General features: G+C 31.9%; 1 protein-coding gene and 1 pseudogene across 4 annotated transcripts; both read left to right on the plus strand.

Annotated features, from left to right (window-relative positions):
- Positions 1-523: 523 nt before the first annotated feature.
- LOC125421949 (protein argonaute 2-like) lies at positions 524-9,392 on the plus strand. 4 transcript variants are annotated; one of them, XM_048472192.2, is made up of 4 exons: positions 525-823; positions 970-1,421; positions 5,627-6,791; positions 7,418-9,392. In XM_048472192.2, exons 2-4 carry the CDS (start codon positions 986-988, stop codon positions 8,832-8,834), a joined length of 3,018 nt encoding a protein of 1,005 aa, XP_048328149.2. In that variant the 5' UTR covers positions 525-823; positions 970-985; the 3' UTR covers positions 8,835-9,392. The 4 variants fall into 4 exon arrangements, with proteins under 4 accessions (XP_048328150.2, XP_048328151.2, XP_048328149.2 ...); XM_048472193.2 differs by having other exon boundaries at positions 524-1,421; positions 7,421-9,392; XM_048472194.2 differs by having other exon boundaries at positions 524-1,421; positions 5,636-6,791.
- Positions 9,393-10,115: 723 nt separating this feature from the next.
- LOC125421950 (pentatricopeptide repeat-containing protein At1g66345, mitochondrial-like) lies at positions 10,116-12,371 on the plus strand (annotated as a pseudogene).
- The last annotated feature ends 4,375 nt before the right edge of the window (positions 12,372-16,746 follow it).

The following is a 16,746-nucleotide window of genomic DNA, read 5'->3' on the forward strand; positions in this document are numbered from 1 at the left end:
AAATTAAAAATTAATATTTTATGATTGAATAATATAGTAAAAATACAATTTTAATGTTTAGTTGTTTAAAATAGTTGATAAAAACTGACAAATAAATTTATTTTAATAAATATAAAAAAATTAGAAAAAGATGAATCGTAATTTTGCAAAAGGATAGAATTTAAATATAAATAGAGAAAACTAAAGCGTAAATAAAAATTTCCCTACTAGCATTTAAAATAGGTTTTATCCCAGTATTGTTTCCAGAACTATTTCAATATTAGCATTTTACCCCCATAACTTTTTAAATTGGTGCTAAAAGGTTTTAAAGCTCCAGAAAAATTTCCTTAAAAAAAAACAAACAAAAATATTCCTATTGTCTAGCATGCGGCCGATAGAAAGCGCATGTAAAACACAGGCGATACATCAGTGTTAAGCAAAGCTTGGAGCTATATGGGTCCTACCTTCCTCAAGTCAGGGTATTTCAGACATCATAATTAATTGCGTAAGAATTTTTTTTCTTTTTTTCTTAATCTTGCATTTTGTTTGGACATGAGTCTGTTTGAAATATATACAATTAAAAAGAAAAGTAACATATATATATATATGTAATGCATTATTTTAGAAATATCTTTATAAAAGTGAAACCGCGAATCCCCACCGTCATTCACTTTTTTTTATTCTTTTTTTTTTTGGGCAACTTATTCCCTCTGACTTGGCCACTACTCTAGAAACCACCGGAACTCTCTGGAATTTCCAGTGGTACACAAGTGTGAGATTCCAATCTTAACCTTTTCCTGTTTCAACCTTTGGTCTACTGTTGTCTTGACTCCTTGAGGACTAGGTAAATGTTATCCACGTAATTTCAGCTGTCTTTGTACAAAAGTTTCTTGACTGACCGACTTTCCTTTTTAATATATATATATATATCCCAGATCTGTGCAATCTTCAATGGTCAAATATTTCAGTGTTTAAGTGTATTTTTCTCAGATTGAATTTGCTTCTGATGGAGAGAGGAAGGAGTGGCTATGGCAGAGGGAGAGGAGGAAGAGGCGGAGGAAGAAGTGGAGGATATGCCGGTGGCGATGGCCGAGGTGGCGGTGGTAGAGGAAGAGGTTTCGGTCATCAACAACAACAGCATCATTATCAGCATCAGCAACAACGTCGTGAATACAGCCAGCAATGGGCGAGTGGTTCCAGTGGCGGCGTTCACCAACAATATGGGCATAATCAGCATCAGCATCAGCATCAGAACCAGCAGCAACAGAGCGGTTCTTGGAGGTGGCGAACTGCAGATCCGATGACCCAGGTTGAGACTGTACGCTCTCCTATCGGTTCGAGCGCGGCTGGTGGGGGAGGTGGCCATGGTAGAGGAAGAAGTGGCGAACCTGCAACTGCCCCTGCTCCGGTGGTTCAGTACCAGACACCTTCTTCTTCCGCTGGTATGTGATCCGTTATTTGTGTTTCTGCAAAAAAACTAATAATAATAATATTCACATCAGTGGCCAGACCCAGAAAAAAAAATTCAGAAGGGGCACGGTTGCATAATACTTTATAGCTAATTTATAGTTTGGAGAGGCTTAAACATGAATAAAAGTACCATATATATATATATATATATATATATATATAGAGGCACGTTCTACTATCCGGATATTGGGATTATCTAATTTACGAACTAGCAGTAACACTCAACTTAACACTTAACTTGCACATCCGTTAACACACATTTTCTAATTTCTATAGCTGATATGTATCCTTCAACTTTTATGAAAACCAAAACATAATTCAAATAAAAATTTGACATTCTCTTCTAAATTTATTATAATATTATTATTTTTTTAATTAAATACAAAACTCTTAATTTACATTGACATATGTTTATTTTCTTTCTTAATTTTTTTTTTTTTTGAAAATCTAGCTTCCTATCTATAACGTATTCAAAACAATAAAAAAATTTATATTTTTTCATATATAGGTAGTTAGCATTAATTTTTTGTGTGAAACATAAATAACTAAAATAAAATAAATATTTTTAATAAAATTAAGAAACATCTTAATTTGGCATGTTTTTATTTAATTATATTGCTTCATAGTTAAAAACATATGTGAAATAAAAGTTTTTTAATTGTATTAAAAATTTTTATTTTATTTAAATATCTATTTTTTATAAAAATTAAGATTAGTAAGTTATATATAAATAAATATTCATTTATTATTATTTTAGATATATATTGTGTTACTCTTAAAAACATATAAAATAAAAAATATATTTTAAAAAAATTAGGACAAAAGATATATGTAAAATAAAAATTTTGTATTAAAATTAAAAGAATGATAATATTGTAATAAACACAAAAGTGAAATTATTGTTTCAAGTCGTGCATTGATTTTGGGAAAAGTTGGAAGACACATGTCAATTGTAGAAATGAGCAGTGTGCTAGTGTGTGTGCAGAGCCGTTGATCTAATCCAATATTTATAATCTGAATGTCCAATAGTAGAACATCTATTTTTTTTTATATATATATATATAGTTTTTCTGCAATTAAGTACGAATAAAATTGCGTATGACTCACGAAAAGTAGATATTAAAATTGCGTATGACTCACGAAAAGTAGATATTAAAAAAAAAATTTTTTTTTTCAGAATAAAAATAGATACTGTATAAAAAAAATATCGATTTTTTTTTTAAAACATAAATTTTGCATCTATTTTGCTTTTGGTCCGCATGCAACTAACAGTTCTGATAAAAAAATGATTAAAAACTTTTTTTTTTTTTAAATTTTTTGGGCCTTTGGATGGGTATGGACGGTCCAGATTAGAAATTTTTTTTACCTCCCATTTCTTTTCTGTCCCACCCCTCTTCCATCCCATTCGACCCCACCTGCTACCGTCTTCTCCCCCCTTTTCGGCAGCCATCAACCACTCTGAGCCTAACCGGCCATACCCACATATCCAGGTTTACTAATTCTGAAAATTTTCCACATACCCACATACCCACTTTGCTAAAATGCATAATGTACTCTAAACCAAGCCACTACTAAGCAACAAAAAAGTTGCAAAATTAAAACAAGCAAAATAAACCCATCAAAGAAGATACCTGTTTGTGAAGAACATTCCAGCACAGACCCTGCCTAAGCATAGCAAAAGGGCCCACTTCCTTGCTATAACATTCCTCGTGGCTACCTCTCCTGCTCCCCATCTTCTGCTTTTCACAAACATTTTTGGCTCTTCCTATTCTTCCACTAAGCTAATTCCCATAAAAATAATTGGTAAAAAAGAAGAGGAAAAAGGAAGAAAAAGGAAAATTCAAGAAGAAAATCTGAATGAGAGCCTAAATCGAAGAAATCCAGACAAAGGTCTAACTTTTTGGCTATGTTTGCAACACTCTCTTTTCCCTCTTGGAGAGGCAAGAGAGAGGCAGCATAGAATACGACCCACTAACTGCTCTCTTATAATAATTCCTAGTTACGGAACTGTTCCTTCTACAAAACGTTTCTCGCAATATATATATATATATATTATAGTGATATATTATAGTCTACTGTCTGGCTAATTATAGTAGTAATAAAGTAGGGTGTTCTATGAAAAAATGGAGACAATAATGATTTCAGAACTTTAGCAAATAGGATTTTGTATTCACAAAAAATTCATTCAAATTATTTAAAGCCCCTGCAGGCAGAAGAAAATAAAAATGTTTTGGTTTTTTTAGGAATTAATCCACCAAATAAAATTGAAAAATAAAAAAATATAAATAATTTAGAAATTGAAACCGAAGAACTAAGCAGTTAATTAATTATAATTAGAAAAACGTAGTAAAATTAATATTATATTATAAATAATTATATTTTTTAATTAAATACTTCTTTTACTATTAACTAATTGTATCAAGTAATTATAGTTATTGGTAAATATATATTAAAAAATATATGTTAAATAAGTATTATATGACTGGAATTGTAGATAAGGATTACAATTATATTAAGTTATTAATACTAAGAGATAAACCAAAAATACACAAAAATAAGTGTAAAATAGCTTAAAACTATTAAAAGAAATCGGAAAAGAAAAAGTTTAAAACTCATTCAAACTTGTTTAGAGGGAAAATGAAAGAGGCACATTGGTATAACCTTATTTTAATGGGATAAAATGATAAATATATTAAAATAAAAGTCGAGATCAAATACTATTAATTTTTCAATTTCATAAAAATTTATTAAAATCTTAATAGAATATATTCCTGTTTATCTATTTTTTTATACCCTTTTAGTTGGATTGCTGTTTGAAAATTCTATTCATGGCCATGCTAGATTAATTGTTCTCAGTTTCTAGTTTTCTTTCTTTCTCTTGGATTTTCCATCTCTAAATGGGTATTGGGATTTAGTTGTTATATTTTGTGTGAATTGATTTAGGAATTTTCTCGTTGTTTACTTTTTAAAATTTTCAAAAATCATAAGATATTTAATTTAGGTTTTAAAAAAAAAAAGTTAATAAAAATAATAAGGTATTCAATCAAGGATTTAAAATTTTTAAAAAAAGTATATAAAAATAATGAAATATTCAATTAAAATTTTTTAAAATCTAATAAAGTAGAGGTATTTACTATGTTAATGATTTCTATAAATTTTTTAAAATTATGGATTTTCAGCGACTTTTCAGCTAAATAAGAAAATTATTGTACAAAAATTCTCCTCTCATCCACGTAAGGACTTTTGAAGACTTTTTGAAAAGTTCAAAAAAGTAGACAGTTTTTTGAACCCTCTCTCTCTCTCTCTCTCAAAAGTGAAAGCAAAACCTAATATAAAAATAAAATGTCGCATGATATGCATAGGTGTGCCATAATAAAATACGTGGAAAAAAATGTTTTTAGGTTTAATGCCTGATATAAAATTAATATATATATATATATTTAATTTTTTAAATATTGTAGTGTAGCATCCTTATTTAATGCCTTTTGATTTCAGTCGACATCCTTATTTTATGCCTTTTGATTTCAGTCGATTTAAATTTATATTAAATTCACAAGAAATATTAACAAAATATATGAAAAAACAAAAGTTTCTTTATTATTTATAAGAATTACAGGATTTTTTTCAATTCACCAATTTTTTTTTAACCTCTGGGTTTATCTTAGGAAGTCTATGCAAGTTTGTCAAAATGTTTTAAAATAAAAATTTATAGAAGTCTATAAAAGTCTCTTATAAATTTGTAAAATCTAAAAAAAATCTGTCAATATAAAAGTTTATAAAAATTTATGGAAATCATAAAAGTTTGCAAAAGTCTATCATTTTAAAAAGTTATCAAAAAATTTTTAAAATTTAAATTGAATACACCCATTTGAATTCATAATAAAAACAAGAAAATTCAGTCAAAGCACACTGAATACTAATAGGTTGTTAATTTAAACGATCTAGTACCCTACAAAGAGTGGAAAAATAGTTCTAGATCACAATTAATTAATATTTATATATATATATATATATATATATATTTGTCAAATGGAAAGTCTAAAAGAGTATTAATGAACATGAATGGGCAAAATATGTCAGGTCGTGTTTAATATTGACTGCATAACAATTTATTTTAGCTCCTTAGCTTTCTTCAGATTTTCTTGATAACTGATTAGCATCTTTTTTTCTGCTCTAGGAAATTCAGACAAACTTATTCCAGTAAAAGAACCAGATTCATGCAAAATTGTACCAGTGAAACGCCCTGACAAGGGTGGCAGGAATGCCATACGAACTGCAAGGCTTCTTGTTAATCATTTTCCTGTCAATTACAGTCCAGAGAGTATTATAAGGCACTATGATGTTGATATCAAACCAGAGGTGCCTCCTGAGAATGGCCAGCCTGTGAAGATAAATAAGGATGATCTTTCTATGATCAGGAACCAATTATCCTCTGACTATTCTTTGGAGATTCCTTTGTCAATGACTGCTTATGATGGTAAGAAGAATATATTCAGTGCAGTGGAATTGCCAACTGAATCATCGTTCAAAGTGGAGGTTTCTAAAAGTGAAGGTACAATGGCACGTTCTTACATAATTACCTTAAAGCTTGTAAATGAGCTCAGGCTGTCCAAGTTGTCCGATTACTTAAGTGGATCCATCGCGTCGATCCCTCGTGACATACTGCAAGGGATGGATTTGGTAATGAAGGAGAATCCGACTAGGAATATGATTTCAGTTGGGAGGAATTTTTATCCCACTGAACATGATACTCGAGATGACCTTGGACGTGGAATTGCTGCATTTCGAGGCTTCCAGCATAGCCTAAAGCCCACCTGCCAAGGTTTGGCCTTGTGTCTGGACTACTCGGTTCTGGCATTTCGTAAGCGTATGCCAGTTATAGATTTTCTCAATGAGCATATAAGAGGTTTTGATATAAACGATTTTTTGAAGTTTAGGAGAGAAGTTGAAAAAGTGTTGAGGGGTCTTAAAGTTTATGTGACTCATCGTAGAATCAAACAAAAGTATACCATAAGTGGTTTGACCAAAGACATCACAAGAGATTGTGAATTTGATGTTCAAGACCCAGATGGTAGGAAGCCACCAGAGATAATTCGACTTGTTGATTATTTCAGGGATAGATATAACAAGGATATTGAATACAAAGGCATTCCCTGCTTGGATTTAGGAAAAAAGCGTTATGTACCAATGGAGTTGTGTGAACTTGCTGAGGGTCAAAGGTATCAGAAGGAGCATTTGGATCGAAATGCAGCCATCATGTTGAAAAACATTTCATTGCCTTCGCCAAGGGATAGAGCGAACATGATCTGCAACATGGTACGGTCGGAAATTGGACCTTGCGGGTACGTAAAATTTATACAATTTTATCCTCACATTTATTTGATAACCAATTTGTTGATTGCTAGTTGTTTGTTTTCTCGTTTCCGTTATTACATATAACATGTTTTCTTTTATGAGTATCATGCAAATTGTTGTTATCATCCACACTAGATTGCAAACATTTGATGATGATATAGATTAAAGAATACTAGGGCGTGTTAGCTAGGCTACTAAGATAATTATCAAGATAAAGTGTTTTTTATTTTATTGGCTAGAAATTTAATATATTCTAAATATGGAGAAGTGAAATCTTTAAATGATAATGTAATTAAATATAAACCAGTAATATAATGACTCATCATCACTTGATAAATATCACTAATTGGTACCTATAACATTATTTATAATCTATTTCCTAATTATATTCAGAACCTGGTCTTATTTCAATAGTTGGGAAACTAATAATTGAGGGGTTAAGCTAATAGTTGGGAAAATACCATCTATCATCTTTCTAGAACTTATGATAAATTAATGCGATGTAGATGAGCTTACTTCAGCTTATTATTATATTTGAAGTTGATTATTTAATTTCAAAATTGATGCAAATTAGAACATATCTTGTCCCTTTGTTGTGATTTTTCATCTACAGTAGTGATACCACTCGAAATTTTGGTTTTGAAGTCAACATGAATATGACATCAGTAACAGGGCGCATAATTAAGCCGCCTGAATTGAAGCTAGGTTCTCGTAATGGCGAGATGACAATAACAGTTGACAATGAGAAATGTCAGTGGAACCTCGTCGGAAAGTCAGTAGTGGAAGGAAAACCGATTCGGAGGTGGGCTATACTAGACTTTAGCAGCAATTCTGATCCACGATCCAAACTATACCCTGCTCAATTTGTTCCAAAATTTATCAATCGCTGCAAAAGCTTGGGTATTGAAATGGAGGAGCCTCTCTTTTATAAACCCACCTCAATGAATAATTTCTCTAATCTTAATTCGCTTCGTAAGCTTCTTGAAAGCACCTATGAACAGGCTTGTAAGATGAAAAATGGTGATTTACAAGTTCTTCTTTGTGTAATGTCTGAAGAACATCGCGGTTACAATTATCTCAAGTGGATCTCTGAAACCAAGATTGGTATTATGACACAATGTTGTTTGTCTAGCCCTGCAAACAAGGCAAATGATCAGTATTTAGCCAATCTGGGTATCAAGATCAATGCCAAGCTTGGAGGTAGCAATGTGGAGTTAAGTGAGAGTCTTCCCCTCCTCGAGGGTGCTGGCCATACCATGTTTCTGGGCGCTGATGTCAATCATCCTGGTTCTCGGACCCCAACTATCCCATCAATAGCAGCTGTTGTTGGCTCTATGAAATGGCCTGCTGCAAATCGTTATGCTGCAAGAATTGGACCCCAAGACAACAGATGTGAGAAGATTCTGCATTTTGGGGATATGTGTTGGGAGCTTGTTGAAACTTATGAGCAACAAAATAAAGTCAAGCCAGAAAAGATTATTGTCTTTCGAGATGGAGTTAGTGAGGGCCAATTTGATATGGTTCTCAATGAAGAGTTGCAGGACCTGAAGAGGGTATTTCGAACTAGAGGCGGCTACTGTCCTAGCATAACACTTATTGTTGCTCAGAAGCGACATCAAACTCGATTGTTTCCAAGAAGTAGACAGGATGGAAGTTCCACCGGCAACGTGTCCCCAGGAACAGTTGTGGACACAACAATTGTGGACCCATTTGGGTATGACTTCTATCTTTGCAGTCACCATGGGGGCCTTGGTACAAGCAAGCCTACTCACTACCGCGTACTCTGGGATGATCACAAGTTTACTTCTGATCAGCTGCAAAAACTCATCTATGATAGGTGCTTCACTATGGCTCGTTGCACGAAACCTGTGTCTTTGGTCCCACCGGTATACTATGCTGATCTTGCTGCTTATAGAGGGCGACTCTATCATGAAGCGGCGATGATGGAAGGACAGTCTCCAACAGCAGCAGCTTCAATGGGCGTCTTCAAATTGCATCCTCGCCTGGAAAATGAAATGTTTTTCATTTGACAGGCCATATCATGAAAACTTTCAGCTTCTTCGTCTTTGTGCAAAGGTGAAAAAGATTTGTTTAAAACACGTGCCTGGATGCGTATCCAACCTTCTTTTCTACAGTCTAGTAAAGGAGTTTGTGCGTGAATCTAATGTTTGTTTTTTGCGTCGACAAGTAATGGTTTGATAATTTCATCAGCAGATTTACTAAGGAAATATTTGTTTTCCATGTCATCTTCTTCGTCTATGGATGAAAACGAAGAAGCCTGTTAACAGATTCTATCTCCTTTTATACAGTTTGTGAGTTATTCAGTGTTTAATTGGTGTTTGGTGCGAACATGTTATGTTTGTTAATTTGGTACCTTATTTAGGCCTTCCCGGTTGGAGGCAAGTTGCGCTTTAGTTGGATGTGTGTTTGAAGGTTGTTTGTTTATTGGACGATGTGTTTTATGTTTTATTTTTTGAAATGGTTTGATTGTTTGTACTTTGTTAATTTAATTTCCACATCTTCTATGAACTTGATGATTTTACGCTTTTGCTTTTATTTTCTGAATAAATTGCCTCTGGTTTCCTTTATTATTACTTTCACTATTTAACTATTTTCCGCAATATATTTTAACGTAACTTCTGTATTATTTTTTTTTTTTTTGGAGTGTGAATTCACATAGCTTCCACTGTGCGCGATAGAACAGAGTAGAAGATAGTAAATACTACGAAACACAACATTTGTCTAAGAAATTTATTATTTTCAAATCGATAAATTGATGTCAAATAATAATGATAATCCATAGATATGAAGTAGGTGGGCTTGTGGGCTCTAGGCTACTAAAGTTCATGTGATTTTATAAGAGCACCATGTAACAAAGCATAGATTTTGCAATAACGTTCTAATGCTATATGACACCATATCCTATGCTTAGGTGAGCAAGATTCTAGTACCCAAAGGTTGTACAGCACAATTTTGGGATAGAATGTAAAGCCTCATTTTAAATAGGAAAGGGCAATCTATGGTTTAAAAATCTCGCATTCACTAAAAACTATTTTAATATAAAAAAAAAAAAAAGCTTAGCTTAGATTAGAAATTTTAGACAAAATTCAATAGAATTGCTACAATTGGTATTAGAACGACGCCTACACTATAATAATTTGTATTAAGGAATGGTAGCCTCATCGACTATGAACCACTAAAGTATATCCGAGTCTCATGAAAACGTAGTGAAATAAAAAGCACATTGCATATACAACCTTGTTTTTTTTTTTTTTTTTTTTTTAATTAAATAATAAAGGAGTTTCCATGTAATATCAAGATTTTAGGAGACAGTAACAACGCTCGGCAAAACTCAAGTTATAAGTCCCTACGTGGTGGTCGGTCAGCTTCTTTGCTCCATTCTTCTAAGTTACCACCTTTGATGGTACTCTAATTTGTTCTCGCATTTCTATAGATGACCTTTTCTAGGAGGACTTTAGGATTTAAGTACTTTTATTTTCAAATATGTCCTCAAGACTTTTTTGAGCCCCTTTTAAGCAATTCTTTTCCAATGGATTAATTTAGACTACGCAAATGAAATGAGCTTCGTTCGTGGATTGATACCATCTCTGGTTTCCAAATCCATCAAATCTCATACCCATCTCCAGTTGATACATACTGAGACAGCTCCAAACGACGTCGTCAATGCCATATGTGATTCACTAAGAACTGGTCGAAACTGGGACACTCTGACTAGAAAATTTGGTTCCGTTAACCTGGACGAAGTGGTTTTTAAGCAAGTGCCTTTGGAGCTCAAAGAACCTGTCGATGCAAAGCGAGCTCTGGGTTTCTTCCACTGGTCAGCACACAGCAGATTCCACCAACATGGGCTTCAATCTTACTGCATTCTCATTCATATTCTGGTTCGAGCTGGATTGAATTTGGATGCCAGAGCTTTGCTTGAATCGGTTCTGAAGAAAAATGGTGGGAGCTCTTTCAGATTCTCAGTGGTTGATTAGTTGATCAGTAGCTACAAGGTAACCGCTTCGAACCCATTTGTGTTTGATATGCTAGTACAGGTTTATGCCAAATTGAGAATGTTTGAGATTGGGTTTGATGTTTGCTGCTATTGGGATGAACATGGGTTTTCATTGGATCTATCAAGTTTCAACATTCGATTCATGTTGTTCAAAAATCTGATCATTTTTTTCTAGTTTGGAAAATTTATGAGCATATGATTACAAGATTATACCCAAATGAAGAAACAGTCAGAATCTTGATTAAATTCGTTGTGCAAGGGAAGTTGAAGGAATGTGTGGACATTTTGGATAGAATCCATGGAAAGAGGTGCTCTCCTTCTGTGATTGTGAATACCAGTTTGGTTTTGAGAGTTTTGGAGGAAGGTAGAATTGAAGCGAGTATGGTGTTGTTGAAGAGAATGCTACACAAGAACATGGTGTTGGATACCATTGCTTACTCCTTGATTGTTAATGCTAAGGTCAAGATTGGGAATTTACGGTCAGCGTATGAAGTGTTTGAAGAAATGCTTAAAAGAGGTTTTCAACCAAACCCTTTTATTTATACTTTGTTTATAGGTGTCCATTGCAAAGAAGGAGGAATTGAAGAAGCAAATTGCATGATGCAGGAGATGGAAAACATGGGTTTGAAGCCGTATGGCGATACTTACATTTTTCTTATCGAGGTGAGTGCTAAAGCAGTAAGCTCAGAAGAAATGTTAGAAAATGATGGAGGGGGTATGACTCCTAGTTGTTCAGCTTTCAATGAGATGGTTGGAAAGCTTTGTGAAAGTGGAGATGTGAAAGAAGCCAGTGCATGATTAACAGCATTGTTAGAGAAAGGTTTCTTAGCGGACGAAATCACATACTGCCATCTCATTGATGGCTATGGAAAGAATGGGGAAATACGGGAAGTTCTCAAACTCTACTATGCAATGGAATACAAATCAATGTCTCCTGGATTGCCCATTTTTCAATCACTGATAAAGAGCCTCTGTCAGTGTGGAAAGCTGGAAGAAGCAGAGAAATATTTGGGTATTATGAAAGATCATTCACTAGTCCCGAGTGAATGTTTGTACAAGACACTGATTGCTGGCTACATTGCAAAGGGCAATAGGGATAGGGCACTTTTTCTTTACAATGAGATGGTTTCTAAAGGGTTGAGGCCTAATTGTCCTTATTTTTTCTATGATGGTATACACGACCTGGATGGCTAGTTGCTCTGCTGAAGCAAAATTTTTATTAGGAATGTACAGGTGAATCTAATTTTCTACTTGATCAAAATTTGTAGGGGAAAAAAATAAAAAGAAAGGTAGATTGGAAGATGTGCAATCTTTTCTTGTTAATGTAAAATCAACAGATGGATGTAATAAAAGTCTAAACTCAAATATCCCGAGCAGGTGATACCTATTCTTAAAAGCAAAATGCTATTATGTCTGAATTAATTACCTTTGCCTATGCTGAATGTGAGAGGAACGAACTAATGGAGTTAGGACCATATTGCTTTGGAGATTTACCTAGTGTAGTGTATTCAAGAGTTAAAAGTCCGACGTCAAGCCCCGCGGGGGGGTGGGGGTGGAGAAGAAAAGTCCCATAACAGTTAAGCTGATGGATAGAGTAAGAATGTTGAATCATCTAAGAGAAGTTATGCATCTTTTCCATGTTACGCAAAACTGCAATACTCACTCAGTAGATTTAAGTTTCAAGATTGAGTATAATCAAAGTTCCATTTTTCTTATATGCAAAATTGGTTCAAAAAATTTGACGGCAAAGATTGAAAAGAAAGATCAATGAATACTCAATGAGGCACAAAACATCACAATTTTTGGCCACTAAATGATTTATGTTCAAAACTATCATCTCTATTGGGTAGTCAGTCATCAGAATGGATTATAATCTTATAATCCACACCATTTGTTATAATGACGAAAAAAATTTCCATATCACTCATTTTATGTTCAAATGCATTAGACTAGGCGTGAGAGTCTATAGCAAACAGATATCAATCTCTCCACCTATGTCCACAGTTGGGATTGTAGCAAACGTAGAACAGTGTCATCCCCTCCTCAACTCTAGCTGTGGCCTGCAGATATTCAAAAGACATGCAAAAAATTATAAAATAATCTAGAATAGAGACAAACCACTGAAAGTAATGAAAATCAAAGTGTCCTTGCATGCACTAAAAAAATAGTAATATAAAAAAATAAAAAAATAAAAAAAGAGAAAAGCATTCAAAAATGCTCTGTCCAGTCTCCTCGCAGGTTTGCTCAAACTACACATTAAGAAAATCCATATACAAGATCAAAGATTGAAAATGCACGCCCATATTTTATATTTTATCGAAGATTGTAAATGCAAACCCAAGAAATTCAATGGTTTGAACTGCAACGTGATCTTGCTCTGTATATAGCTCTGATAGAGAAATTTTGTGGTTTCTGTCAGTCGGAGAATATATGCTTATTCTTGCACAGATATTTTAGAGGATAAAATTAGCAAGTCCTTCAAAGAAGGATACCATGTATATATATAATATTAATTTATGAAATTAATAATACATCCTTACACCTTTTCTGTTCATTTTGCAATTTGCAAATATTTTTATACCATGCTGCAAGTATTTAACTAAATGCTTTCCATTTTCAAAATTAGGAGCTTGAAAGTAAAACCAAACTGATTATATGATTTTCTGTGCGCTAAATCATTCAAAAATGGCAGCATTATCTATTTGAGAATAATTCTGTTGATTTCTTTAAAACAAAATTATTTATAGATATTTTTAGCCAAACAATAATACTACAAGAGTTGGTTTTTTTTTTTTTTTTTTTTTTTTTTTTCACAATTCTAAACCACTTTCAAATGTATCCGCAGCATTTAAAGTGCATGATTCTACAAAAGAACCGTGCTAAACATAATTCAATCACTTATTACTACTAGATGTTAAATAAATCCACACAGCAAAAGAAATCTCCAAGTGGTTCATTCTTTCATCTGGTCAAGCCTATGTAAAACACAGACGATACATCAGTGTTTAGCAAAACATGCAGCTCCATATGTGTCCTTCCTCCGGTCGGGCATTACAAACATCAAAATCAATAGCATAAGAAATTTTTTTTTTCCCCTTAATTTTGTATTTTGTTTGGACATGAGCATAAATAATAGGACAAAAGTCTAAAGCCTGTTTGGAATATGTACAACTGAAAAGAAAAAGGGCATATATATATATATATATATATGTATTATTTTAGAAATATTTGTATAAAAGTGAAATCGAGAATCTCCTCCATCATTCACCTTTTTGGGTGAATTTATTCTCTCTGAACTTGAACGCCAAACAAAATGACTTCCCCATTACTCTCGAAACCACCGGAACTCTCTGGAATTCCAGGGGTACACAAAGTGTGAGATTACTAAAGTTTACATGGTGGGTTTTGTGAGAGCACCATGTAACAAGGCATAGATTTTGCAATAATTTTCAAATGCTATATGACACCATATCCTATGCCTGGGTGAGCAAGATTCTATTACCCAAAGGTTGAATAGGGTACAATTTTGGACAATAATGTGGAGCCTCATTTTATATAGGAAAAGGTAATCTATGGACTAAACTAATATAAGAATAAAAGTTATTGTATTCTATTACTTTATATTTTAGTCAAATTGTATATTGCACCTTTTATTTTAAAATGTTTAACATTGAATTCTCAATTTATAATTTTTTTTATATTACTCTAAATTCCAAATTAATTAACAAAAGTTTAAAATTTGAAAAAAGTGACTAATTTTCTCATTAATCAATTTTTTTAATTTTAAACTTTCTGTTAGTTAATTTGGAACTTAATTGGAAATTGAACTAATATGAAATGAATTGTAAAACCTCTTTATAATCATGCAATTGGAACCAAATTAATTTTATTATTATAAGGAGTATATAACTTAGTAGAGGTGTAGTCACAAAAAATTATTGTTTTAACTTAGATATTCTTAGTACAAGTGATATAGAGATAAAGTATGCGTTACATTACTAAGTAATTAATAAAGCATATCAAATTTATTGATAAAAGAGATCGAAATAGTTTTAAAGTAGCTTTAGATAAATATATATATTTTTTAATCTTAAACTGTTAATGTGATATAATATATATTTTTTCAATATAAAGATCATTACTATGTGGAATGAAATTTCTTAAGATAGAACCTAATAAAATTATAATTTATCACAATTTAAAATTTAACCAGTTTAAGTTAGAATCAAATTTTTTTTTTTTATAACTACAAGGAGATTTTTCCTACATAGAGTATCACTATAAAGAGATTATATTATATATCTATAGTTAGTTTTTTATCAGGATACATTGGAAGAATTTGGTACGGATTTCAACATTACAAACATGTTATAGGAAAAAAATTTCTAAAACATATTGCATGATGTTGAAATTCGAATCAACTCCATTAAAATATCTTGATGAGAGATGAAACGATATATAATTGTATAAATATTGATCCAAACACACTTTAACTGTTAATATAAAAATAAAAAACAAAACAAAAAAATCAAGAAAAAGGGGCATTTGGACAATCAGAGTAGTTTCCCCCAAAAATTTCTAAGGTTTCACCATGAAAAAAAGAAAAAAGAAAAAAAAAACTAAAATTTCCAAGGGCACCATTGTATTATCTCTTTCTATATATAATATTATATTCATTTTTTTTTTAACTGAAAGTAATATATTCATTGTATCCTACATTTTGGTGCAGGGTATATATATATATATATATATATATATATATATATAATATAATATATTGTGAACTTTATTATATTAATGTTAGTTAAAAAAAATACTTTATGATATAGTGATGAAAAAATATTGAACAAATTTTATTTAAACCTTTTAAGTTTGCTATAATTATATTTAAATTCTTTGTCATGGAACATCATTATTAATCTCTGTTTAATTTTCTATATTTTTAAAAATAGTTTTATTTATAAATTTTTGTCAATTTTTACATGTTAAATTTAATAATTAAAAGCAAAATAGAGAATAAAAATTAACATTTTATTATTGAATAATATAATGAAAATATAATTTTGATATTTAACTGTTTAAATTAATTGATAAAAACTGACTGATAAATTTGTTTTGATAAATATAAAAATTTAAAACAAAAAATGGAAATTTTGCAAAAGCGTAAAACTTAAAATATAATTATATGAAACTGAAGTGCAAATGAAAATTTTTCTATAGAACTTAAAATAGGTTTTATCCCAGTATTGTTTCCAGAACTATTTCAATATTAGCATTTTACCCCCATAACCTTTTAAATTGGTGTTAAAAGGTTTTAAAGCTCCAGAAAAATTCCAAAAAGAGAAAATTCCTATTGTCTAGAATGCGTATGATAGAAAGCGTATGTAAAACACAGACGATACATCAGTGCTTAGCAAAGCTTGGGAGCCACATATATGGGTCCTTCCTCATCAAGTCAGGCCGCATTACAAATATCAGAATTAATAGCATAAGAATCCTTTTTTTTTTTTTTTAATAATTTCTTAATGTTGTATTTTGTTTGGAATTGAGCATAAATAATAGGAAAAAAGTCTGTTTGAAATATATACAATTAAAAACTCAAAAGGAACATATATATATATATATATATATAATGTATTATTTTAGAAATATCTTTACAAAAGTGAAACGATAATCTCCACCGTCATTCACTTTTCTTCTTTATTTTTGGGCAATTTATTCTTTCTGAACTTGAACGCCAAACAAAATCACTTGGCCACTGCTCTCGAAACCACCGGGACTCTTTGGAATTCCAGGGGTGCGCAAGTGTGAGATTCCAATCTTAACCTTCTCCTGTTTAAACTTTGGTCTACTATTGTCTTGACTCCTCGCGGACTAAGTAAAGGTTATTCTACGTAATTTCAGATGTCTTCGTACAAAGGTTT

This window comes from Ziziphus jujuba, chromosome 4 (genome assembly GCF_031755915.1).
Source record: "Ziziphus jujuba cultivar Dongzao chromosome 4, ASM3175591v1".
In the NCBI taxonomy this organism is placed as follows: Eukaryota; Viridiplantae; Streptophyta; class Magnoliopsida; order Rosales; family Rhamnaceae; genus Ziziphus; species Ziziphus jujuba.

Excerpts from the sequence above, each read along its gene's own strand:
- LOC125421949 (XM_048472192.2), top strand. The coding sequence starts at position 986 with ATGGAGAGAGGAAGGAGTGGCTATGGCAGAGGGAGAGGAGGAAGAGGC. Across the intron at positions 1,422-5,626 it reads GACACCTTCTTCTTCCGCTG|GAAATTCAGACAAACTTATT; the intron begins GTATGTGATCCG and ends TTTCTGCTCTAG. Across the intron at positions 6,792-7,417 it reads TCGGAAATTGGACCTTGCGG|TAGTGATACCACTCGAAATT; the intron begins GTACGTAAAATT and ends TTTCATCTACAG.